This window comes from Mesoplodon bidens, assembly GCF_964165515.1.
Source record: "Mesoplodon bidens genome assembly, chromosome: 1".
NCBI lineage: Eukaryota > Metazoa > Chordata > Mammalia > Artiodactyla > Ziphiidae > Mesoplodon > Mesoplodon bidens.
Window position 1 is genome coordinate 14571131 of NC_138176.1, and position 27226 is coordinate 14598356.

The 27226-nt window shown below is 38.4% G+C and overlaps 1 protein-coding gene across 5 annotated transcripts in view; it reads left to right on the forward strand.

The window, feature by feature from the left end:
• The first annotated feature begins 23465 nt into the window (after window positions 1–23465).
• The window catches only part of SHTN1 (shootin 1), a 106002-nt gene continuing 102241 nt past the window's right edge, over window positions 23466–27226 (forward strand). For 2 of the 5 annotated variants that reach the window (XM_081243767.1, XM_081243768.1), the window contains exon 1: window positions 23470–23887. In XM_081243767.1, coding sequence (XP_081099893.1) covers window positions 23830–23887 — 58 coding nt within the window. In that variant the 5' untranslated portion in view covers window positions 23470–23829. Of the gene's footprint in view, window positions 23888–27226 lie in introns of all 5 variants that reach the window. The other 3 variants (XM_081243773.1, XM_081243769.1, XM_081243772.1) reach the window with 3 other exon arrangements.

Below are 27226 nucleotides of genomic sequence, written 5' to 3' on the forward strand. Positions count from 1 at the left end.
TCTGATGTCAAAAGGTCCTTCATCAGACAACTGAGCAGGCCCAGTTTTAGGGTCGTTGGTCCCAACCAGTCTTGGCAGGCTTGAACTGGACAGGAGCTGACTCCAATTTCCTGGAAAACAACTTAATTTCCACCATTACTATAGTGGCCCATATGTCAGAGGCATTATCTATAGGGGTGGTTAATGAGTTAAAAAATAGTTAAGGTGAGCCTGGTCAGTGAAGGCAGGTTACAAGTGGAGGGTTTTTTAACAAGCTGTTCCCTTACCTGCTGTTCTGTAAGACAAGCTCAGGAATTTTTGTTAGTCACCAGTTTCTGCTGACCCTTACTGGGCATGGTTTCAGGATGAGTTTTTTAACCTGTGGGGCACAGTTTCACGTCTACCTTTTAGCTGTTGTGAATAATGCTGCTAAGAACTTGGGTGTAGAAATACGTCTTGATGACGCCGCTTTCAGTTCTTTTGGGTATACCCAGAGGTGGAATTGCTGGATAATATAGTAATTCTATATATATATATATTTTTTTGAGGAACCACTATGCTATTTTCCACCACAGCTGCACCATTTTACGTTCTCGGTAACAGTGCACAAGGATTCCAATTTCTCCACATCATTACCAATACTTACTATTTTCTGTTTGTTTTGTTTTGTTATAGCAGTCATCCTAATGGGTATGAGGTGAGATCTCATTGTGGTTTTGATTTGCATTTCCCTAAAGGGTAGTGATGTTGAGCATCTTTAATGTGCTTATTGGCCATTTATATATCTTTTTTTGGAGAAATGTCTATTCAACTACTTTGCCCATTTTTTAAAATTGGGATTTTTTGTTATTGAGTTTTAGAAATTCTCTGTATATTCTGGATATTAATCCCTTATCAGAAATATGATTGGCACATATTTTATCCCATTCTGTGGGTTGCCTTTTCACTCTGCTGATAGTGTCTTTTGATGCACAGAAGTTTCTAGTTTTCATAGACTGCAATTTGTCTATTTTTTTCTTTTGTTGCCCATTCCTTTGGTGCCATACGTAACAAATCATTGCCAAATCCAATGTCATGAAGCTTTTGCCCTATGTTTTCTTCTAAAAGTTTTATAGTTTAAGGTCTTACATTTAGGCCCCTGATCCATTTTGAGTTGATTTTTGTATATGGTTTTAGATAAAGGTCTAACTTCAGTCTTTTGCAAGTGGATATACAGCTTTCCTAGCACCATTTGTTGAAAAGACTGTCCTTTCCCATTGAATGGTCTTGACACCATTGTCAAAAATAATTTGTTTGTGGGCTTCCCTGGTGGTGCAGTGGTTGAGAGTCGGCCTGCCAGTGCAGGGGACACGGGTTCGTGCCCTGGTCCGGGAAGATCCCACATGCCGCAGAGTGGCTAGGCCTGTGAGCCATGGCCACTGAGCCTGTGCGTCTGGAGCCTGTGCTCCGCAATGGGAGAGGCCACAACAGTGAGAGGCCTGTGTACCGCAAAAAAAAAAAAAAAAAAAATTTGTCTGCTTATGTGAGCATTTATTTCTGGGCTCTCAGGTGTATTCCATTGGTCTGTCTCTATGCCAGTAGCACTTTGTTCTGATTACTGTAACTTTGCAGTAAGTTTTGAAATCAGAAGTGCAAATCCTCCAGTATTCTTCTTCTGCAAGGTTGTTTTGGCTATTCATGATCCCTTTGAGATGCTACATAAATTTTATGATGGATTTTTCTATTTCTGTTAAAAACATCATTGGGATTGTGATAGAGATTGCATTGAATCTGTAGATTGAGTAGTAATTAAATCTTAATATTAATTTCTAAGTATGCTTTTTGATGGTATTGTAAATGGAATTGTTTTCCTACTTTTTTTTTGGTTTTCATTGTTAGTGTATAGACATTTGATTGGAGAGTTTAATCCATTTATATTTAAAGTAATTACTGTTAAGGAGGGACTTACTTCTGTCACTTTGCTGTTTGTTCTCCATATGCCTTCTAGCTTTTTTGTCCCTCCATTTCCTGCATTAATGTCTTCTTTTGTGTTTAATTGATTTTTTAAATAGTAGAATTTTTTTTGTTTTGTTTTGTCTTTTGGGGGTAGGGGTTTGCTGTACGAAGGCCTCCCACTGCCGCGGCCCCTCTCGCCACGGAGCACAGGCTCTGGACGTGCAGGCCCAGTGGCCATGGCCCACGGGCCCAGCTGCTCCGCGGCATGTGGGACCCTCCCGGACCGGGGCACGAACCCGCGTCCCCTGCATCAGCAGGTGGACCCCCAACCACTGCGCCGCCAGGGAAGCCCAATAGTAGAATGTTTTTAGTTCTCTTTTTTTGTATGTGTTCTACAGATATATACTTTATATAGTTTCCATGGGAATTACATTTAACATCCTAAAGTTCCCAGTTTGCATTGATACCAGCTTAACTTCAATAACGTACAAAAACTCAGCTTCTATACAGCTCTGTCCCTACCCCGTTTCACTTATCAGTATCACAAAGTTATATCTTTATATATTGTCATAAACATAAAATAACAATTGTTTTTTTAAAATGCATTGGTAGTCTCTTAAATCATGTAGAAAATAGAATGTGGAGTTACAAACCAAAGTTACAAAATACTACCTTCTAGACTAGTAATTTTTTTAATGTATTAGTCTCTTAAGTTGTATAGGAAGCACAAAGTGGCTCTATAATTTCTTTTTGGTTTCTTTATTTTTTTCCATTTCTTTACTGTTATTTCCATTTTGTTTATACTTTGTTTTCTTGACTTTCTCCATGTCTTGCTTTAGTTCTTTGAGCATCTTTAGGTTTGTTTTATATATCTGTGAGTCTGTTTCTGTTTTGTAAATAAGTTCCTTTGTATTAATTTTTAGATTCCACATATAAGTGATATCATACAATATTTGTCTATCTCTGTCAGACTTCACTTAGTGTGATAATCTCTAGGTCCATCCATGTTGCTGCAGTGGCAGTATTTCATTCTTTTTTATGGTTGAGTAACACTCTTTTATATATATTTTTTTATTTAGTAGACTTTTTTAAAAGAGCAGTTTTAGGTTCACAGCAAAATTGACAAAGTACAGAGAGTTCCCATACACTCCTTGCTCTCACATATGCACAGCCTCCCTCACTGTCAACATCCTATACCAGAGTAGTATGTTTGTTACTGTCTATGAATCTACATTGATACATCATTGTTACCCAAAGTTCATAGTTTACATTAGGGTTCATTCTTTTCTTTTTATTTACTTATTTATTGATTTTTGGCCGAATTGGTTCTTAGTTGTGGCATGCGGGATCTTTCATTGCGGTGCGCGGGCTTCTCTCTAGTTGCGGCATGTGGGCTTCTCTCTAGTTGTGGTGCTCAGGCTCCAGGGTTCGTGGGCTCTGTAGCTGCAGCACGCAGGCTCTCTAGTTGTGGCACGCAGGCTCGGTAGTTGTGGCACGTGGGCTTAGTTGCCCCGCCTCATGTGGGATATTAGCTCCCCAACCAGGGATCGAACCCCCGTCCCCTGCATTGGAAGGTGGATTCTTAAACACCGGACCACCAGGGAAGTCCCAGGGTTCATTCTTTGTGTTGTACATTCTATGGGTTTTGACAAATGACATGTATCCACTGTTTTAGCATCATACAGAAGAGTTTTGCTGACTTAAAAATTCTCTGTGCTCTGCCTTGACATTATTTTTTATTTTGGCTATTCTGATAGGCATGTAGTGATATCTACTATTTTTTATTTGCATTTTTTTCTAGTGGCTAATGATGTTGGACATCTTTTCTTGTGGTTATTTGCTCTCTCTTTGTAGAAGTGTCTGTTCATTTCTTTTGCCCATTTTCTAGTTGGATTTTTTTTACTGTTGAGTTTTGAATATTCTTCATGTAGTCTGGATACTAGTCCTTTGTCAGATGTGTGGTTTGCAAATATTTTTCTAAGTCTGTACCTTTCATCCTCTTAATAGGGCCTTTTGCAGAGCAAAATTTGATAATTTTGGTGAGATTGAATTTATCAGCTTTTCCTTTTATGGATCTTGCTTTTGGTGTCAAGTTTAAAAGTCCTAAAGATTTTCTCCTGTGTTTTTCTAAATTTTTTATAGTTTTGTTTTACATTTAAGTTTATGTTTAACTCCATTTTGCGTTAACTTTTGCATGAAGGTATGAGGTTTAAGGTTCTTTCTTTTTTTGACCTATGGATGCCCAGTTGGCCCTCCACCGTTTGTTGAAAAGGAGACCCTTCCACCATTGAATTGCTTTGTTAAAGTCAGTTGGATGTATTTGTGTGAGTTTATTTCAGAGTTCTCTGTTCTGTTATATTGATCTATGTGTCTATCCCTCTGTTAGTACCACCTGTCTTGATTACTGTATCTATATTGTAGGCCTTCACATAAGATAGAGTGATTCCTACCCCTTTATTCTTCATTTTCAAGGTTATTTTAGCTATTCAGGGGCTTGTGCCTCTGCATATAAATTTTGGAATAAGTTTGCCTATGTCTACAAAAAACCGTACTGGGATTTTGATAGGAATTGCATTAAACATACACAACAACATGGGGAGTACTGACGTGTTCACTCTGCTGAGTCTTCTAATCCAGGAACATAGCATGTCTCTCCATTTATTTAGGAATTCTTTGATTTCTTTCATCAGCATTTAGTAATTTTCAGGATATAGATCCTGTGCATATTTTGTTAAATTTATACCTTAGTATTTCATTTTCTTTGGAGTGATCGTAAATTGTGTTGTGCTTTTAATTTTGGTTTCACGTGCTCATATATGGAATTGATTTTTGTGTGTTCATCTTATTTCCTGCTACATTGTTGAATCTACTGTTAGTTCTAGAATTTCTTTGGTAGAGTCCTTGGGATTTTCTAGTAAACAATAATGTTATCTGCAAATAGGGACAGTTTTATTTCTTCCTTTCCAATTGGTCTGCCTTGTATTTCTTTTTTTCACCTCATTGCAGAGGCTAGAACTTCCATTTCTGTGTTGAATTGTAGTGCTGAGAGTGAGCATCTTTGCTTTGTTTCCAAATTTAGAAAGAAAGCATTCAGTCTTTCACCATCCAGAATGACATTAGCTGTAGGATTTTTCTTTTTATGGAACGTGCTTGGCTAATCTGCCAGTCAGCTCTGCTAGGGTATTCGTAGTGAAGCCAGGTAGAGTTTGACTTTGTGCAGGATCATTTAATTTTTCTTTATTCTAAAAATATCATAGAATATTTCAAACAGGATAGTTGAATAAATTCCATATACCCATCACCCAGCTACAGATATAACACATGGCCAGTCTTATTTCATCTTCCTTCCTTCTACTCCTCCCCTCCTCAATTATCATGAAACAAATCCCCGACCTTATGCCCTTTTATCCATAAATATTTAATATTTCAGCGTATATCTCTAAAAGATAAGAAATCTTAAAATATATAACCATAATGCCATTATCACACCTAAAAATTTAACAGTATTTCCAGTAGTATCATCAAATAGTGTATAAATGTCCCTAATTATCTCATACTTTAAAATTTTATTTTTAAAGTTCATTTGTTTGCATTAAGATTCAAATAAAGACTGTATAGTATGATTAGTTTATGTGTTTATGTGTCTCCTGAGTCTCTTAGACTATAGGTTCTCTCTGTATCTTTTTTTTTTAAGACTTATCTTTTTAGAGCAGTTTTAGGTTCACAGCAAAATTGAGAAGATACAGAAAGTTCCCATATACCCTTTGACCCCACACATGAATAGCCTCCCCCATTATCAACATCTCCCACCAGAGTGGTACATTTGTTATACCCAAAGTCCATAGTTAACATGACATTTTGATCTTGATGTTGTACATTCTGTGGGTTTGGACAAATGTATAATGACATGTATCCATCATTATGGTATCACACAGACACAGACACTGTCCTCAAAATCCTCTGTGGTCCACTTATTCATTCCTTCCCCCCAACCTTTGATAACCACTGATCTCTTTACTGTCTCCATAGGTTTGCCTTTTCCAGAACTTCATACACTGTATGGTCTTTTCAGATTGCCTTCTTTCACTTAGTAATATGCATTTACGTTTCTTCCATGTCTTTTCATGGTTTGATAGCTCATTTCTTTTGAGTGCTGAATAATATTCCATTGTCTGGATATACCTCATTTATTTGTCTGTTCACCTACTGAAGGACGTCTTGGTTGCTTCCAACTTTTGGCAATTATGAATAAAGCTGCTGTAAGCATCTGTGTGCAGGTTTTTGTGTGGATATAAGTTTTTACTCCTTTGAGTAAGTACCAAGGAGCATGATTGCTGGATCTTATGGTAAGAGTATGTTTAGTTTTGTAAGAAAGCACCAAATTGTCTTCCAAAGCAGCTGTACCATTTTGCATTCCCACCAGCAATGAATGAGAGTTCCTGTTTCTCCACATCCTCACTAGCATTTGGTGTTGTCAGGGTTCGGGATTTGGGCCGTTCTCATAGATGTGTAGAGGTATCTCATTGCTGTTTTAATTTGCATTTCCTTTATTACATATGATTTATGTGATATAGGAGTTTTGTAGATGCTCTTTAACAAGGTGAGAAAGTTACCACTTTCTTCCTAGTTTGCTGAGAGTTTCTGTCATCTAGAGGTATTGGATTTTGTCAAGTGCTTTTCCTGAATCAATTGTTATGATCATATAAGTTTTCTTCTTCAGCCCATTGATAGAATGGACCATTACATTGATTGATTTCTTTTTTTTTTTTTTTTGGCCGTGCCGTGCAGCTTGCAGGATCTTAGTTCCCCAAGCAGGGATTGAACCTGGACCCCAGCAGTGAAAGCTCCAAGTCTGGACTGCCAGGGAATTCCCCATTGATTGACTTTTGAATAGTGAATCAGCCGTGAACACTTGGAACAAATTCCACTTGGTCATAGTGTATAAACCTTTTTATATATTGCTCGATTCAATTTGCCAGTATTTTACTGAGGATTTTTGCAACTACGTTCATGAGAGATATTGGTCCACAATTTTATTCTTTTGTGTTCTCTATGTCTGGTTTTGGTATCAGGGTAATACTAGCCTCACAAAATTAGTCGGGATTGTTTTCTCCTCTTGTACTTTCTGGGAGATATTATATAAGATTTGTGTTAATTCTTTCTGTGTCTGGTAGGATTATCCAGTGAAACTGTCTGGGCCTGGAGATTTCTTTTTCAGAAGCTTTTCAACTGCAGATTCAATTTCTTTGATGGTATAGGACTATTCAGGTTGTCTGTTTCATTGAGATTGAATTTTGGTAGCTTGTGGTATTTGAGGAATTGATCCATTCTCAGTTGTTGAGGTTATGAACATAAAGTTGTTCACAGCATTCCTTTATTGCCTTTTAAAAAACATGTGAAATACACATAGCATAAAATTTACCATTTTAAAGCAGACAATTCAGTGGCATTTAGTGCATTCACGGTATTGTACCTTCATCACCAGTGTTTAGTTCCAGAACCTTTTCACCATCCCAAAATGAAACCCCACACCCATTATGTGGGCACACCCCATTTCCCCTCCCCTTAAACCCTTGGGAACCGTTAATCTGCTTTCTGTCTCTATGAATTTTCCTATTCTAGGTATTTCATATAAATAGAATCATATAATATATAGCCTTTTTATCAGGCTTTATTTGCTCAGCATAATATTTCTGAGGTTCATCCATGTTGTAGCATATATCATACTCCATTCCTTTTTGTGGCTGAATAACATTCCATTGCATGTTTACATCACATTTTATTTATTCATTAATCTGTTGGTGGACATTTGGGTTGTGAATATTGCTGTTGTGAATATTCTTTTTGACTGCTGTGAATATTGCTGCTGTGAATATTCTTGTACAAGTTTTTGTTTCAACACCTGTTTTCATTTTTCTTATGCGTGTACTTAGAAGTGGAATCACTGGGTCGTGTAGTAATTCTGTGTTTAACTTTTTGAGGACCTGCCATACTGTATTCCACAGCATCTGCACTGTTTTTCATTCCTACCACCAATGTGTGAGTGTTCTAACTTCTCCATATCCTTGCCAACATTTGCTATTTTCCATTTTTTAAAAAAATACAACCCATCCTAGTGGGTATGAAGTGGCATCTTGTTGTAATTTTAATTTGAATTTCTCTGATGACTAGTGATGTTGAACCTTTTTTAATATGCTTGTTGGCCATATGTATATCTTCTTTGGAGAAATATCTGTTCAAGTCCTTTGCCCATTTTTAAATTGAGCCATTTGTCTTTTTCTTGTTTAGTTGTAAGAGTTTTGTATATTTTAGATACTTATCAGATATATGATTTATAAATACTTCCCTCCATTTGTGAGTTGTCTTTTCACTTTCTTGATATGTCCTTTGAAGCACAAAAGGCTTTAATTTATTGAAGTTCATTTATCCATTTTTTCTTTTGTTGCTTATGCTTTTGGTGTACTATCTAAGAAACCATTTCCAAACCCAGGGTTATGAAGATTATCATTATGCTTTTTTCCAAGAATTTTAGCTTTTACACTTAGATATGTGATTTATTTTGAGTTAATTTTTGTATATGGTATGAGGTAAGGGTTCAGCTGCATTCTTTTGCATGTGGATATCCAGTTTTCCCAGCACCATTTGTTTAAGAGACTTTTCTTTCCTCATTGAGTGCTCTTGACATCTTGTTGAAAATCAGTTGACTACAGATAGATGGTTTCATTTACAGGCTCTCATTTCTGAATGTCTATCCTTATTTCAGTACCATACTGATTCCTGTTCTGATTACTGATTACTGTATTATTGTAGCTTTACAGGAAGTTAGGAAATTGGGAAATATGAGTCCTCCAACTTTTCCTTTTCATGATTGTTTTGGCTATTCTGGGTCCCTTGCAATTTCATATGAATTTTTGGATGGGCTTATCTATTTCTGCAAAAAAAGGCCATGGGATTTCAGTAGGGATTGCATGAATATGTAGATATGTGTGATAAATATTACCATTCTAACAATATTAAATCTTCCAATCCATGGACACAGGAGTGTTTCCATTCATTTAGGTCTTCTTTAATTTTTTTTCTGCAATGTTTTGTCATTTTCAATTTTCAAGTCTTACATTTCCTTGGTTAAATTTATACCTAAGTATTTTATTCTTTTTGATGCTATTGTAAAAGAAATTTTCTTAATTTCCTTTTCCATTGTTTATTGCTAGTGTATAGAAATATAATGGCTCCGATTTTGTATTATACAATTTTGCTGAATTTATTAGCTCTAATTTTTTTTGTGGATTCTTAATGGTTATTTATATATATAAATAAATATATATAAATATATAAATATATAAAAATATATATATATATATATATAATCATGTCATCTGGGAATAGGTAGTTTTCTTCCTTTCCCACTTGGATGACTTTTATTTCTTTTTCTTGTATAATCACTCTGGCTAGGACTTTCCAGTGCAGTGTTGAATAGAAGTGGTGAAAGCTGTCATCTTTGTCATGTTATGGTCTAAAGGGGAAAGCTTTCAGTCTTTCACCACTGAGTATGATGTTACTTGTGTTTTTTTCCATAAATGACCTCTAACTTCATGATGAATTTCCCTTCTATCCCTAGTGTATTGGATTTTTTTAATCATGAAAGGGTATTGGATTTTATAAAGTGTTTTTTTCTGTATCTATTGAGATGATTATATGGTTTTCCTCCTTTCATTCTGTTAATATGATGCCTTATATTGATTGATTTTCATGTTGAACCATGCTTGCATTCCTGGGATAAATTTCATTACATCACGGTGTATAACCCTTTTAATATATAGCTGGATTTGGTATTCTAGTATTTTGTTGAGAATTTTTGCTTTTACATTCAGAAAAGATATTGGTCTATAGTTTTCTTTTTTGGGGGGATGTCTTTGTCTGGCTTGATATCAAAGTAATGCTGGCCTCATGGAATAAGCCAAGACGTGTTCACCGTTCTTCTTTTTTTTTTTTTTTTTGCTGTACGCGAGCCTCTCACTGTTGTGGCCTCTCCCGTTGAGGAGCACAGGCTCCAGATGCGCAGGCTCAGCGGCCATAGCTCACGGGCCCAGCTGCTCCGTGGCATGTGGGATCTTCCTGGACCGGGGCACGAACCCGTGTCCCCTGCGTCGGCAGGCGGACTCTCAACCACTGCGCCACCAGGGAAGCCCCTTCACCGTTCTTCTATTTCTTTTAAGAGTTTGAGAAAAATAGGTATTTCATCTTTGAAAGTTTGGTGGAATTTATCAGTGAAGTCATTTATTTGGGCATTTATTTGTTGGGTGATTTGTGATTACTGATTTGATCTCTTTACTTGTTATAGGTTTATTCAGATTTTCTGTTTCTTCTTAAGTTTGTTTTGGTAGTTTGTGTATTGCTAGGAATTTGTCCATTTCATCCTGGTCACCTATTTTTTTTTTTTTTTTTTTGGCATACAGCAGTTCATTGTATAATCCTTTTTATTTCTGAGTTCAGTAATAATGTCTTCACTTTAGTTCTGATTTTAGTAATTGAGTGTTCTCTCCTTCCCATATTCATTCTAGCTAAAGTTTGTCAACTTTGTTGATTTAAAAAGATTAACTTTAGGTTTTACTGTTTTTTCCTATTGGTTTTCTAGTTGTCTATTTTATCTCTACTGTAATTTTTACTGTTTCCTATCTTTTGCTAGCTTTGGGTTTCATTTGCTTTTCTTTTTACAGTTCATTAAGATGTACAGTTAGATTACCAATTTGAGATCTTTCTTCTTTTTTAATGCAGGCATTGACAGCTATAAATTTCCCTCTGAGCACTGCTTTTGCTACATCCCATACATTTTGTTATATTGTATTTTCATTTCCATTCATCTCAAAGATTTTTCCAATTACTCTTGTAATTTCTTCTTTGACTTACTGGTTGTTTAACCCCATATTATATTTTTAATAACTCTAGTAATAGCTTGTTTCATTCCTGAAATTGGTGACATATCTTTTCTCTATCTTTCTCAGTCTTGCATAGAAGTTTGTCAATCTTATGGATTTTTTAAATGAAGCAGCTTTTTGTTTCATTGATATTCTCTCTTGTTTTTCTGTTTTCAATTTTATTTCTTTCTGCTTGCTTTGGATTTACCTTGCTCTTCTTTTTGTAGTTTCTTGAGATATCTATTTAGATTATTGGTTTGAGAACTTTTTTACTTTTTTTAAAAAGGTTTTTTATTTTTATTATTTTTAAAATTTATTTATTTCACTTATTTATTTTTGGCTGCATTGGGTCTTCGTTGCTGTGCGTGGGCTTTCTCTAGTTGCTGCAAGTGGGGCTACTCTCCATTGTGGTGCGCGGGCTTCTCATTGCGGTGACTTCTCTTGTTGAGGAGCACAGGCCCTAGGCGCACATGCTTCAGTAGTTGTGGCATGCGGGCTTCAGAGCGCAGGCTCAGTAACTGTGGCGCACTGGCTTCGTTGCTCTGCGGCATATGGGATCTTCCTGGACCAGGGCTCGAACCCACGTCCCCTGCATTGGCAGGCGGATTCTTAACCACTGCGCCACCAGGGAAGCCCGAGAACGTTTTTTCTAGTGTTAGCATTTAGCAGTATAAATGTCACTCTCAGTACTACCTTACCTGTCCCACATATTTTGGTAAGTTGTATTTTTATACAGAAGAAATTTAAGATATGTATTACATCATAGAATTTTCAGTACCTAGACTAATAGCCCCTAGTTTCCTCAACTGTGGCCCCTCTCCTTTATAACTCTCTTAAATCATGGTACCTAGAACATAGAATTCTGGATTAGTCTGGCCATTGAATAATAGAACAGGAATGCCTGTTCATTCCTTTTTTGTTCATTAATTTATTAATTCATTCATTCAACAAATATTTACTGAATTCCTATACCAGGCATTGTGCTGGTTAGGAATACAGAGATAATTAAGATGGGCATATTCCCTCTTCTCATGGCACTGTCTGGCAGGGAAGAGAAATATTTAAACAAATAATTTCAAAGGTGACCACTATCTCCTATGTTACAGAAAATCCACTGCCATTAACAAAAGCTAGGTTAAAATGCCATTAGTTTTTGGACTTCCCTGGTGGTACAGTGGTTAAGACTCTGCACTCCACTGCAGAGGGTGCAGGTTCCATCCCTGGTCAGGGGAACTAAGATCCCGCATGCTGCAAGGCCAAAAAAAAAAAAAAAAAAAAAAATGCCATTAGTTTTTTGTTTTTGTTTTTTTTTCAACAAGTTCTGCCATTTTTTTTAACCCTATTTTTAAAATCTCTGCTTGTCTTTAAACTAGGATGATCCAAAACTGGTCTGCACCCTACGGGCTGTACCAATTGCTTAAAGCTGACTTCTTTCTGATTGGTTAGGGCTTGTTTAAATATTTTGAATATCCTCCCTGGCCTAACTATGACTGCAAATATCTCTGTCTGCCCCTTGCCATCGACCATTCTTTTAGAATGGTCCATAACAGAGTAGCACCTTACATTTGGATAGACTGATCAACTTTTTAAGAGTTCTCTGTCAGTTAAGCCTTTTGATCCTCACCAAAATGCTGGGCAGTTACAACCCCAACTGACAGGTGAGGAAGTAGAGATTCAGAGAGGCTAAGTGACTCTCCCAGTTGGGAAAATTTTTTTAAAAAGTATACAAGTTCCTACACTCCCACCTAAGGATTGCTTCAATCTCACTGCCTTTTTTCATAACTGACCATTAAATATGTTTTAAAGAGGGCAAAGTCCAACTGTATAGGAGATCTGCCTGTCTGAAGCATGATATTAGTGGTGATGGTTGGGTATTACCTGGCATGCATGTGTTAGGTTTACAGTAAAGAATGCCTACATTTTATTAACTGTCCTCTTAGATATATTAGTGACTGTCACACCTGAATTACAACAAAGAAGCACTAGAGAAAATTCAATGTGGGCGGCAAAATTCTTTGAAGAATAACTAGTTATAATTGGGGAGTCTGAACACATTTCAGAGTTGCACGTTTAATATGCAGTATGGTTAATTGCACTGTAATTACAGTATTTTAGAATGGCATGCTAAGTGTTTAATCCTTTTCAGGTTTGCCCTCCAATCAGTGGTCTGCCTTCATTTTCCAGATTGATGAAGTCTGCCTCAGAGAAGGGGGTAGGTAACAAGATTGTGCTGATGTGTCTAATCAACTGGGAAAGTTGTAAAATGAATCTTTCCTATCTGGAACTTATATTTAATCATAGTTATGTTCTCTTTATGAATGAGTGATTAGTTAGTTGTAAGAATATGAAAACAATAAGAGCTTTTTTACCCAGATAAGTTATGCTAGAGTCATTATTTGGGTCTGATTGAGTTGGTGGGGATATTTACATTACCTCAGCACATAGCTCCACTTAATCTTATTCATAATGTTAATTATATACTCCAAGAGTTACTGTCATGCACTTGCTTATGGTGTTTACTCTTCGGATTTGTTTGTACATGTAGTGATTGTATGGTTCCCCTCTCTTCCACTGGACTATGCCCCTTTCATAGTTACAAAAGGCATTTCCACTAAGAGAAACCTGATCTTCAGGAGTTTGTTCACACTGATTTGATGACAGCTAATTCAAGGAAGGCAACTCAGTTCTGTTTCAGAGAATTGGTTAACACTATACCATTGAACTGACTTTTAGTCGTTTTCTTTTAATTAATTAATTAATGGCTGTGTTGGGTCTTTATTGCTGCGCGTGGGCTTTCTCTGGTTGCGCGAGTGGGGGCTACTCTTCGTTGCAGTGCGCAGGCTTCTCATTGCGGTGGCTTCTCTTTGTTGTGGAGCATGGGCTCCAGACACACGGGCTTCAGTAGTTGTGGCACATGGGCTCAGTATTTGTGGCTCGTAGGCTCTAGAGTGCAGGCTCAGTAGTTGTGGCGCACGGGCTTAGTTGCTCCGTGGCATATGGGATCTTCCCAGACCAGGGCTCGAACCGGTGTCCCCTGCATTGGCAGGCGGATTCTTAACCACTGCGCCACCAGGGAAGTCCCTTTAGTCTTTTTTTTTACCTTCATGTATTTGCATATGCTTTTTCAGTGTCTGGAGTTTCTTTCTCTGCATATTCCCTGCAAACTGCAGTTCATCTTTCAAGATCTGCCTTGAAATTCCATTCCTCAAGAAAGCATGCCCTAATTCTACCAAAGAGAGTGAATCATTGCCTCCTTTATCTCAGTTACTGTCTGAACATTAATGCCATCACAGACCCATCATACTATACAGGTTTCCCCCTGACTATTCGAAAGCAGAACATTCCTATGAAACCTTTCCTAAGCTGAAATGGTGGAAGGTAAAAAAGCAATTACCTTAGGACACACCTTGCTAACGTATGCACAAAATATATCAAGATAAAGCACAGTTGCTCACATACAGAGTTCAAAGCTATGGCAACTTGATGCTAAGATGCTGAGTATAGTTCCCAGGGAAGGAGCTTCACAGTGCCACTTTGCAGCAGCTTGGGGCTTGCTGCAAAACAAACATTGAACACTATTTTTGCCTTTTTACCCCTTCGTAAAAGTGAAAACAGGTCCTAATGTAGGTCTTCTGTAAAAGTGAAGTGTTGTAAAATGAACTTTCGAAAAGTAGTGGATACCTGTATTGCAGCTATCTTTTGATACGTTTGCTTTAATTAACAGATGGGTGTGTCTGAGAGTGAGGGCCATAGTGTATTCATTTCTCTTATTACCCAGGTCTAACAGTGTCTGCTACATGGCTGGTGTTTAATAATTTCTCAGTGTTGAATGACGTAGATTATTCTTTTTAAAATCTTTTTTTTCATATTTAAAGACTATTTTTTAGAACAGTTTTAGGTTCACAGCAAACTTGAAAGGAAGGAACAGAGGTTTCTCATGTACCTCTGTCCCAGCATACGCACAGCCTCCCCCATTATCAACATCTCACACCAAAGTGGAATATTTATTACAACTGATGAATGTTTGCTGACACATTGGAATCACCCAAAGTCCATGGTTTACATTATGGTTTACTCTTGGTGTTGTACATTCTATGGGTTTGGACAAAAGTATAATGACATGTATCCATCATTCTAGTATCATACAGTATCATTCACTGCCCTAGATTTTTAAAAAGTGAGATATAATTGACATATGTATTAGTTTTAGGTGTACAACATGATGATTCAGTATTTGTATATATTGCAAAATGATCACCACAATGTCTAGTTAACATCCATTACCATACATAGTTACAGAATTTTATTTTTTTTATTTTTTATTTATTTTTTATTTTTATTTTTTCAGTACGCGGGCCTCTCACTGTTGTGGCCTCTCCCGTTGCGGAGCACAGACTCCGGACATGCAGGCTGCGGATGCGCAGGCTCAGCGGCCATGGTTCATGGGCCCAGCCGCTCCACGGCACGTGGGATCTTCCCAGACCGGGGCACGAACCCGTGTACCCTGCATCGGCAGGCGGACTCTCAACCACTGCGCCACCAGGGAAGCCCCAGAATTTTATTTTTTAAATAATTTTTCGAGATACTTACATAGCATAAAATCACTTTTAAAGTGTACAATTTTAAAGTGGTTCCTAATATATTCAAAAAGTTGTGGAAATGTCATTCCTATCTAATTTCAGAGCACTTTCATCACTACAAAAAGAAACCTCATACCCACTCCTCATTCCCTCCTACCACCAGCCCTTGGCAACCACTAATCTAATTTTGGTCTCTGATTTGCCATTAGTGGACATTTTATATAAATGGAATCATACAATGTGTGTCTTCTTAGCATAATGTTTTCAAGGTTATCCACATTATAGCATGTATCAGTACTTCATTCCTGTCCAAATACCATTCCATCATATGGACATATATTTTGTTTATCCATTTACCAATTGATAGACATTTGGGTTGCTTTTACTTTTTGACTATTATGAATAGTGCTGCTACTAACATTCATATACAACTTTTTGTGTGAACATATGTTTTTAATTGTCTTGGGTATATACATAGAAGTGAAATTTCTGGGTCATATTGTAACTCTGTTTAACTTTTTGAGGGGCTGCCAAATTGTTTTCCAAAACGGCTACACCATTTTACATTCCCACTGGCAATGTATGAGGGTTCCAATTTCTCCACATATTCCCCAACACTTGTTATTGTCTGTCTTATTGATTACACCCATCTTAGTGAGCATGAAGTGGTATCTCATTGTGATTTTGATTTGCGTTTACCTAGTGACTAATGATTTTGCACACCTTTTCATGTGCTCATTGGCCATTTTTTTCTTGCCTTTTTTTGATATGACATTCCGACATGTAGTTTTTTGGTATTCTATTTGGCATTCTCTCAGCTTCCTGTTCTACAGTTTGGTGTTTGTCATTAATTTGGGGAAATTCCCAGTCATTATTACTTCAAATATTTCTTAGATTGTTTTCTCTCTTCTCCTGGTATTTCAATCACATGAATATTAAACCTTTGGTAATTGTCCCACATTTCTTGGATACTGTGTTCCTTTGTTTTCATTTTTTTCCTCTTTGCTTTTCAGTTTGGGAAGTTTCTGTTAACATATCTTTAAGCTCATTGATTCTTTCCTCATTTGTGTCCAGTTTGTTCATCAAAGGCATTCTGCATTTCTCTCTTTTTTTAAAAATATTTATTTATTTATTTGGTTGCCCTGCATCTTAGTTGCAGCAGGCGGGCTCCTTAGTTGTGGAATGCAAACTCTTAATTGCAGCATACATGTGGGATCTAGTTCCCTGACCAGGAATTGAACCCGGGCCCCCTGCATTGGGAGTGTGGAGTTGTAACCACTGTGCCACCAGGGAAGTCCCCATTCTTTATTTCTGTTAAAATATTTTTTATTTCTAGCATTTCTTTTGGAATCTTTCTTAGAGTTTCTGTCTCTATGCTTACGTTGCTCATCTGTTCTTGCACGTTGTCCACTTTTTTCCTTAGATCCCTTAGCATATTATTCATAGTTACTTTAGGTCTGAAATTTTTAAAACTTTGCCATATCCAACTCCAGTTCTGATGATTACTCTGTCTCTTTAAGCTGTGTTTTTTTTTATCTTTCAGGATGCCTTGTAATTTTTTGTTTAAACCTGTACATGATGTACTGGGTAAAAAGAACTGAAGTAAATAGGCCTCTACTGTGAAGTTTTATGTTTATTTGGCTAGGAATTAGGCTGTGTTTACTGTTTGCTGTAGCCGTAGGTGTCAGAGGCTAAATTTTCCTCTGGTGACCTTGTTTTTGTCTCTTCTGTGTCTTTGGGTTTCTATAAAGACTTCTTCTTAAATAAGGTCTGAGACATGCAGTTCTTTCCATTGTAATCCCCTCTTATTATATAGGAGTCCTACAGATGTAGTGGTAAAGTTTAAGGGGAAGGGATGCATGCTATAGACCTATGATTGGACCTCAGTCTTTTAGCGAACCTGTACCCCTGGGCTGTAACCTTACAAATTATTTCTCAGTTTACTCCCTCTGGTGAGATGAGAAGACTGGAGTTGGTTATTTCCCTTATGCCACATGAAGGGACTGGTGTTTTTCTTTCCCTATGTGGGAGACTGGACCAGGCCTCAATTGGGTATTTCCGTTCTTTTGGTTGTTAGGCTTTGGTAAAATCTCAGTAAAATAGTTTCTCTTGAAGACAGGCCTTTTTAAGGATAACAGTATTCTCCGGGTATATTTCAAAATGGCTACCATTGTGGTTGGAAAAGATACTTGATATGATTTCAGTCTTCTTAAATTTGTTAAAACGTTTTATGGCTAAAAACATGATGTATCCTGGAGACACTTTGTCATGTTGTGTAATTCCCGTAATGTTCTGTTGGATTAGCTGCTAATATTTAGTTGTGGACTTTTATATCTGTATTCACAAGGGTTTATTGGTCTATAATTTTCTTTTCTTGTGATGTCTTTATCTGGCTTTGATATCGTAGTAATGCTGACTTCATAGAATGAGTTCGGAAGTTTCCCCTTGTTTTCTACTTTTTGAAAGAGTTTAGAAGAATTGGTGTTAATTGTTCTTTAAATATTTGGTAGAATTCACCAGTGAAGGCATCTGGTCCTGCACTTTTCTTCGTTGGAAGGTTTTTGATCACTGATTCAGTCTCTTTACTTGTTATGAGTCTATTGAGATTTTCTATTTCTTCTTCAGTCTACATCATTTGTGTGTTTCTAGAAATTTGTCCATTTCATCTATGTTTTCTAATTTATTGGTGTATAATTATTCATATTATTTTCTTATAATCCTTCTTATTTTTGTAATGTTGGTAATAATGTCTCCACTTTCATTTCTGATTTTTTTCATCATCTCTATTAGTTTAGCTAAAGATTTGTCAATTTTGTTGATATTTTCAAAGAAATAACTTTTGATTTCATTGATTCTGTTGTCTTTCTATTGTGTGTTATTGTACTTATCTCCATTCTAATCTTCATTATTTCTTTCCTTCTGCTAACTTTGGGTTTATTTTACTCTTCTTTTCCTATTTTCTCAAGGTGTAAAGTTAGCCATTTGCAGCTTATAAATTTCCCTGTGAGCACTGCCTTCACTGTACCCCGTAAGTTTTGGGGTGTTATATTTTTGTTTTTAATCCTGTGTTCTGATTTCCTTTGTGATTTCTTCTTTGAACCTTTGGTTATTGAAGAGGGTGTTGTTTAATATCTATATATTTGTGAATTTTCCAGATTTCCTTCTATTACTGATTTCTAATATCATTCCATTATGGTTGAAGAAGATACTTTGTATGATTTGTACGATTTTATGATTTTAATCTTTTAAAGTTTATTGAGACTAAATTCTTGGCATAACATAATATCTATCCTGGAGAATATTCCACGTGCACTTGAGAAGAATGTAAATTGTGCTCTATAGTTTGGAGTGTTCTATACATGTCTGTTGTATCTATTTTGTGTATAGTGCTGTTTAAGCCCTCTCTATCCTTATTAATCTTCTATCAAAATTTTGTATCCATTATTGAAAGTGAGGTATTGTAGTCCTTGAGTATTATTGTTGAACTGTCTATTTCTTCCTGCAATTCTGTCAGTGTTTCCTTCATATATTTTGGGAGTTGTTTGTTTGCTGTATATGTGTTTATAATTGTTATATATTCTTGATTAACTGACACTTTTGTGAATATATAATGTCCTCCTTTGTCTCTTGTAACAGTTTTTGACTTAAGGTCTGTTTGTCTGATATTAGTATAACCACCCCAGTTCTCTTTTGGTTACTATTTGCATGGAATATTTTTTCATTGTTTTTTTTTTTTTTTGCGGTACGCGGGCCTCTCACCGTTGTGGCCTCTCCCGTTGCGGGAGCACAGGCTCCGGATGCGCAGGCTCAGTGGCCATGGCTCACGGGCCCAGCTGCTCTGCAGCATGTGGGATCTTCCCGGACCGGAGCACGAACCCGCGTCCCCTGCATCGGCACGCGGACTCTCAGCCACTGCGCCACCAGGGAAGCCCTTTTTCATTGTTTTATTACATTCACCTATTTGTGTCTTTTTATATTGTTGAGTGTTGAATTTTGTTGTAATCCTTTAATGATTAAAACATTAAATAAGAAGTCTGCCATCACTTTTATTGTTGTTCTACTGCATGTAATATGCATGTTTCTTTGGCTGCTTTTAAGACCTGATTGTTATATTTAGTTTTTAACAGTTTGACTATGATATACCTAGGAGTGGTCCTTGTATTTCTGCTGCACTATTTATAAAGAGACAAATACTAGTAACAACTCAAATGTCTAAGAATTTGAGAATAGCTAAATATTCATTGATACAGTGGAGCGGCATTGAGTAAATATGTAGATTATATTGGTACAAGATAAAGTATATATGAAATAATGTTTAGTAAAAAGTAGAATGTATATATATATATATATATATACAAAGATTTGAAAAGGGAAAAATGTTTATACAAGGAACATAAATTTAATAGAGTTATGTAAGTAGTTTTTTAAGGTAAAAGTTTTCTTCCTCTGAAAACCTATTTTTTATAACAGATTTTTTTTTTTTTTTTTTTTTTTTTTTTGCGGTATGCGGGCTTCTCACTGTTGTGGCTTCTCCCGTTACGGAGCACAGGCTCCAGACGTGCAGGCTCAGCGGCCATGGCTCACAGGCCTAGCCGCTCCACGGCATGTGGGATCTTCCCGGACCAGGGCACGAACCCGTGTCCCCTGCACCGGCAGGCGGACTCTCAACCACTGCACCACCAGGGAAGCCCTATAACAGATTTTTGAGATATAGTTCACATATCACAAAATTTTCCCATGCAAAGTATACACTTAAAATATACAATCTAATGGTTTTGAATATGTTCATGGAGTTGTTCAACCATCACCACAATCAATTTTAGAAAAAGTTTACCACCCCAGCAAGAAACCCCATACCTTCTAGCAGTCACTTACCATTCCCCCAACACCCACAGTCCTAGACAACCACTGATTAACTTTCTCTCTCTGTGGATTTGCCTTTTCTGGACATTCTATATAAATGGAGTCATACAGTGTCTGGTGTTTTCTGACTGGCTTTTTCACTTAGCATAATGTTTTCAAAGTTTATCCATGGTGTAGCATGTATCAAAACTCTCTTTTTTATTGTTAAGTAATGTTCCAATGTTATCATTTTTATATCATAATTAACACTATAGTAAAGCCTTTTAGGGTAGATTCCCTAATATGGAATTAGTGGATCAGAGGAAATGAACCTTCATTTCCTATTGTATTTCAGTCTTATTTGTCTATATACCTCAAAAGACTACATCAATAATGTGATTTTACATTAAATTCCTGGAAACACAAACAAACATTAAAGAGAAAATCCTTTGATCACTGCTCTCTCCCACTCCACTCCTCACCCCTTGGGCCTCTCCCTCTACTTTCTACCCCTAGAAGCAGCCATTATCCTGAGTTTGGTACATATCCTTTCAACTCATTTTTAAAAAGTCTCTCCTTCTCCTATCTTTGTCCATATATGCATATGTATAGACACATTTTAAAGGTTTTTAATTACATGTTATATGGAGGTTAATGAATCCATTGTGATGCCTGCAACATAAATCCCTATGTGCATTATTAAATAGAACAAAAACTAATTATTATCACTTCTATCCTTTCCATTAATATTCATATCATATAAATAAACCATGGTGTAATGGGAGATCTGAATCCCTATAATTGACTCTAATAGCCATCCTAATAATTCATCCCCTGCCCTCAAGATAACACCATACTGTATTTCAGGAGGCTATTTTAATTTCAAGGAAGGTAAACAGGATTAATTTCAAGCGGCTGCAGATTCTGTGTGGGACCAAAGCACTCAATTTGATTATAGATTTGATAATTGATTAACTCATTCTTAAACTCCAAAAGTGATATCTAAATTACTGTATAATGGGAGTAGACAATCGGCCATTTAAAAAGTGGAACCTTGTGAACTAACCCAAGTATTTAACAGGCACTCTGCTGGTATTTGGTTTCATAGGAGAAAATATTTGATTATTTAGGTTTGGAGGAGGACTCTGGCATTATCCAGCAGTCAGAGTGACTGATCAGGTATAACAGGTTTCCTGTCTGCAGTATGAAATCTAGATGGCCATGATTTGTTACTCAAATCTCTTGATTTTTTTTTTCTGGAAATGATTTCTCTTTATACAAAATATCTGGTGGCAGCACATATCATTCATATTTTCATGTAGTTGAGTCTGAATTTCTCATGTTTCCCGGGCCTTCTTTAAACTCTGAGGATTAAGATACCATCTCAGGTAATCTTAAGGCAAAGGCCATTTGGTTATTTTTCTTAGCAGCTGGATCTGCAACTGTCTTAAACTATCTTAAGAAAAACTAGGGAAAGGACTGAATAATAAGACCCCAGGGCTTCCCTGGTGGCGCAGTGGTTAAGAATCCTGCCAGTGCAGGGGACACTGGTTCAATCCCTGGTCCGGGAAGATCCCACATGCTGCGGAGCAACTAAGCCTGTGCGCCACAACTACTGAGCCTGTGCTCTAGAGCCTGTGAGCCACAACTACTGAGTCTGCATGCCACAACTAATGAAGCCCGTGCACCTAGAGCCCCTGCTCTGCAACAAGAGAAGCCATGGCAAGAGAAGCCCACGCACCTCAACGAAGAGTAGCCCCTGCTCGCCGCAACTAGAGAAAGCCCGTGTGCAGCAATGAAGACCCAACACGGCCAAATATAAATAAATAAAATAACTTTATAAAAAATAAAAATAAAAAAATAAGACCCCATACCAAAATTATTTTTAAAGTTTCAAAATTTTAATTCACTCTATTTAAAAACACTATGCTGCCTTTTTAGATCACTCTACCACTAAATCACTCATGCTAAAATACTATATTGCCTTTTTTAGAAGACGAGAAAGCAGTGCTACCATTTTTTTTTCAGTTCGTTTTGAATTAGAATTTAGTAGGAATATCAGACAGATACTAGTTGCAGCACTTACCTATATTCTAGCTCCTCTTCCCCGTGCATCATGGAGGACCTACTCAGTAAATGGAGTTGGGCATTTACATAAAATAGCAAGTGAGGAATGAGCAGAAGCACTGTGCTCGTGTAGTACCCACACTAAGACCTTTGAGGCAGTGAGAAAAAACAAGATGTGCAGTAAGCCTAATTCAGTTTGGATTTATTTTGTATTAATGATTACTGTAAAAGAACTGTGCCCATTTTAGCTTATAATTAGCATCCACTTTATAATTAGCAAACCCCTTTTTCACAGAGCTGTAACCTTAATTTTTTTTTTTAAAAAGAACATCTATTATATGTCAGATTCTGGATATGGTGTTTTGTGTATCTTTCTCTCCTTGTTCAGCACTTAACAGGTTTTTCCGGGCGAGTAGGTATTAGTATTATTCCCATTTTTTAGATGAAGTTCAAAGAGGTCAGGAGACTTGACCAAAGACTGACTGGCAACTGGGGGTTGGGGGGAACCATTTTGAAATCTGGAAGGTCTGCCGCCCCTTTTCTGGTCAGGCTCTAACCCAAAGCTGGGTTTAAACAGCCTAGAAGGCAGTGAAGCGGGACAAATGCCGGGCTTCACTTCACCAGGCTCTGCTGCCAGGCAGGTGTGTGACCTTAGGTATTTGGACTGCAGTGGCCTCTACCCTGAAGAGAAGATCTTTCCACCGCAAATCAGATGGTCCGCGAGGCCTGGCGATCCACGTGCTGCAGGGCCCAGTTTTGACCATTTCTCAAACCGGTGTTGCTGGAGGAAGCCAGCTGACTACCACGTCCTCCTTGGAATTTACCAGGCCTGCCGTTTTCAGTATCTGTATGCTTATCAAGGTGCAAAACATATTAACACAGAGCCTGGCCCTGAGGGCACCTAGGTTTCCCCACACCGCCCCCAGAGTCCACTGTACGAGAATTGGGGAAGAATCCTGGGTGTTTATTGCTAATTACATCTCCCTCGTGGGGAGAGGCTCTTGACAGCGTTCGAAGTGGGGTTCTGTAGACGCTGCAGACCCAGGGCCGGTTTTCTCCGGAACGCGCGTCCGGGTGTCCGCGGCGGGGTGGAGGAAGAGACGAGGTTGCCGGAGATAGCCACAGCGAACTCACGCCCTCCCCCTGCGCATCCCGCGGCGCCGGCCTCCGCGGAGGAAGGCGAAGCACAGCGGCGGCCGCAGGCTAGGCACGGGTTGCGGGCCCAGGTGCCACCGCGGGTGCTTCCTACGTTCCCACCTCCTGCCCCCGGGCTACCGGCCTGTCCCCGCCCCTCCGCCTGCCTGCAGGTGAAGCAGCCAAGGCCGCTGAGTAGGTGCGTGGGGATGATCTCACCCGCGCGCTCCGCGCCAGGAGGAGGAGGAGCGGGAGCAAATCCAACTTCCGGGTAGTGAAGCCGCAAGCCACCGGCATCTTGCTTTTTCTTCCCCCTCCCCCAACTGTACCCCTCGCCTCTCCCTCCTTTCCTTTTATTCCCGGCCCCACCTGCCAAAATGAACAGCTCGGACGAGGAGAAGCAGCTGCAGCTCATCTCCAGTCTGAAGGAGCAAGGTAGGCGGGCGTGTGGCCGCCAGGTGCGGGCAGCCGCGGCCCATGGGCGGGGACGGCTCCAGGGCGCTGGCTTTGCGGTGGTGGAAGCTGGGCGGGAGGTGTTGCGGCCGTTGTAGTCACCCCCAGGAGCTCCGTCACCCGTGGAGAAGCATTCTCCGCGCCCCGCGCGCTTTGGCGAGCTCGGGGCAGAGGATAAAGTGCTTTGCTTGTGCCTGGGAGTGTCGTGCCCGGCAGGGCGGGAAGCGCTACGCGTTGGTCGCTGTAGCGGGCAATGGGGGTTGAGGGGAAGAGCCAAGGATTTGGCGGGGACGAGGTCCCACGGTACCACCGTACACTAGGGGGAAGCGAGTGGGGCAGGTTATTTTGTAGAGGCGGCGGTTTAGGCAGCTCTGCTGGCCTCGCTCCCTGGCCTTGGCCCCACCTTGCACGTTGGCGCCTGCGGCGCTGCTTGACAGCCTTTCCGAGCTTTTCATTCTGGTTTGGCCTAGTTCCTCTTTCCTTAGCAGCGAGGATTTGCAGGCCATGGTGTGTTTTATCGCTTCCCATTTTTAGCAATTTATTTGTCAGTGAGGCAACACCCTGCCTGTGCGGGGCTTCTTGAATTAGGACTTGGCTCTGGTACGCAGGAAAGCCATGTACATGCATTTCTGCATTGCCTGGTAACTAGATAAAGAACTGTTTTAATCTCTTAATAAAGAACTGTTTTAGTCAGTGATTTTCATCACTTAACCACACTTCTGAACAAAGCCAAATTAAGATTAAAATTATTATTACCCTGACCAAAGGTGGCCTGAGAATATGGGTCAAGAAAGAGGAACCATGCAGATTTAGGAAGTAAAAATGTGTAGGAACATATGTTTTTCTGAATAACTTACCTACGTGGCCGTATAGTGGAAGGGGCCCCGCTCTGTGGCTAATCCTGGTGTTTAATCCCAGCTCTTTCACTTCTCTTGACTTAACTCACCAACTCTGAACTTGGAAGAGTCTGTTCCCTTCCGTGGGTCTTATGGTTAATCAGGCCTGACCTGACTAGGCGCAAGAGCTAAACCAGATGATTTTATGAGGTCTGTCCAGTACTGTGGCCTGTTGCTCCTTGAGACCACAAACATACCATTCATAAGGGTATTTTGATCCCTCTGGAGTCCACACTCCTGAAAACAAATCTCAGTGTGACTGTTTAGTAACTGTGTGACCTTGGGGAAATTATCAATATTTAACCTCTCGAAAATGGACAGAACACATTGCTCTGTGGTATCTAGCATCTAGAAAGTGCTGGATAAATATTAATGGCTTTTGCCTTCCCAAGTACCATCAACTCCCATCCTAGGTTAGTCTAAGGTCATAAAGTCACAAGAATCAGTGAATCTAGTGGGTGGGCAACATACCTTTATCTGGAATTTCTCAAGTGTTTTAGTGAAGGGCTGGATTTTATTAGTATTTTATTCCTGATAACACTACCCCCCTCACCCAACATAAAGACTCTTAATTCGTATTCTAGACTGTTGGAGCTTTCATTATTGGTAATATCTGTCAGTGGATACCAGATCTTTTGATGGATGGTCAGTTTTCAAATAATGTTAAAATTTAAAATTTCACTTCTTTTCATTATGTATATAATTTCAAGGATAATTTAACGGTACAGATAATCCACAAGTTATTTATATTTGATTTTGGAACACATCCCCATCTCTGTGTTGGATTTGAGACTTGAGAAAAACGGACGATTCTTAAGTTTCTGGTTCTCCAGTTATGTTGGAAAACAAACAAATCCATGCATTAATATTTTTAGAGGATATATTTTCTCAATTTGGGGCATGTCAAAGGCAATAGAACAGTTAGACTTTGAAATTTGTGTTGCTTAAAGAGTATACTTTTTTTTTTAGGATATTGAGTCTGGTTACACAGGTGTTGGGGTTTTTATCAGCCCATGGTGTAATTTTTATACATTTCAAACTTGGGGCATTTGTCAGTGGATCATAGACTGTGATAGCAAGTGACTTATTTCAAGAGTATTTAATTGCTGTTTAACCTACGGAACTAACTGGGGAGCTAGGGATTTGAGGTGGAAAACCTGGCAACTAGGTGTTTGGGCTCTTATCAATATTATGATCAATTTTGTAAGCCGGTGTGTGTGATTTATTTTTAAAAGTAGACAGTACTTTTTACCGCCTGTTAACATTGTGAATAATTCCACTACTATTTAATGTGAACAAGAAGAACCATTATCGATTAAATACTCTGTTTTTCTTTTTTTAGGCTGAGTAAACCTATTCATTTACTCCTTTGATAAATACCAGGTACCTGTCATATGTGAGGCCCATGTGCTGGGCACTGGGGTAAGAGATGGTGAACCAGACAGACAAGTTTATTGTCTAGTAGACAGTCATTAATCAAATAATCATACAAATCAGTTTGTACAATTAAAAATTTTTTTCTAGGATAGATTCTTAGAAATGGAATTGTTGGCTTAGAGGGCATATACGTATAAAGTTTTGCTAGGCATTGCAAAAGTGCCCCCCTCCCCAGATGGCTGTACCAGTTCACATTCCCCCCAGAAGTGTCCATTTCCTCATGCATTGGTCAACGGTGACCAACGGCAGTCTTTACTAATTTGACAGCCTGACAGGTTGCTTAATTTTTGCCAATCTGATGAACAAAAATGGTACCTTTGAAAAATATGTTTGACCTGGTAATTAGTGAGGTTTGAAATCTTTTTACATGTTTGTTGGCCATTTAGGTTTCATCATATCGTTTCTTCCCTAGTGTATTTTAAGTCTAAAATTTGAACCCATTCCCCAGGAGGGTGTTCAGAAAGAAGGTTGCCGTCAACTCTAAATGGCAAAGCTGACGGCAGCCTTCCCTAATGTGAAGTCTTTAGTGGTGTGGTGAATAAGGTTGCTTTTGACAAAAGTTGTGAAATGTAATGACGCAGTCTGTCATAATATGAACAATCTCTAATTTATACTTAACATTCCCTAAGCTCTATGTCTTATAAATCACACCCACTTCTGAATTACTTCAAAACATTGTATGTTCCCTTCTAGTGAATGGTATAATTAGCTATATTATGTCTTTCCAGAAAGTTATATTATGTCCCTTTAAAAAAAATTAGCCAGTGTGCGATTGCTTATGTTCAAGCAGATGTTGAGGTAATGAGGTAATTCTCCTTTTGTCTTTTTTGTGGCTTTATTTTATTGGACTGATTGACATCTTTAATGCACTGAGAAATGGCAACTTGCGATACTATTTCCAATGCATATTTCCTAGCTTACTAAAGTGGACGTTTTCCTTACAAAACATAATACAATGTTCAGAATTCTGTTGGGAAATGATAGACTT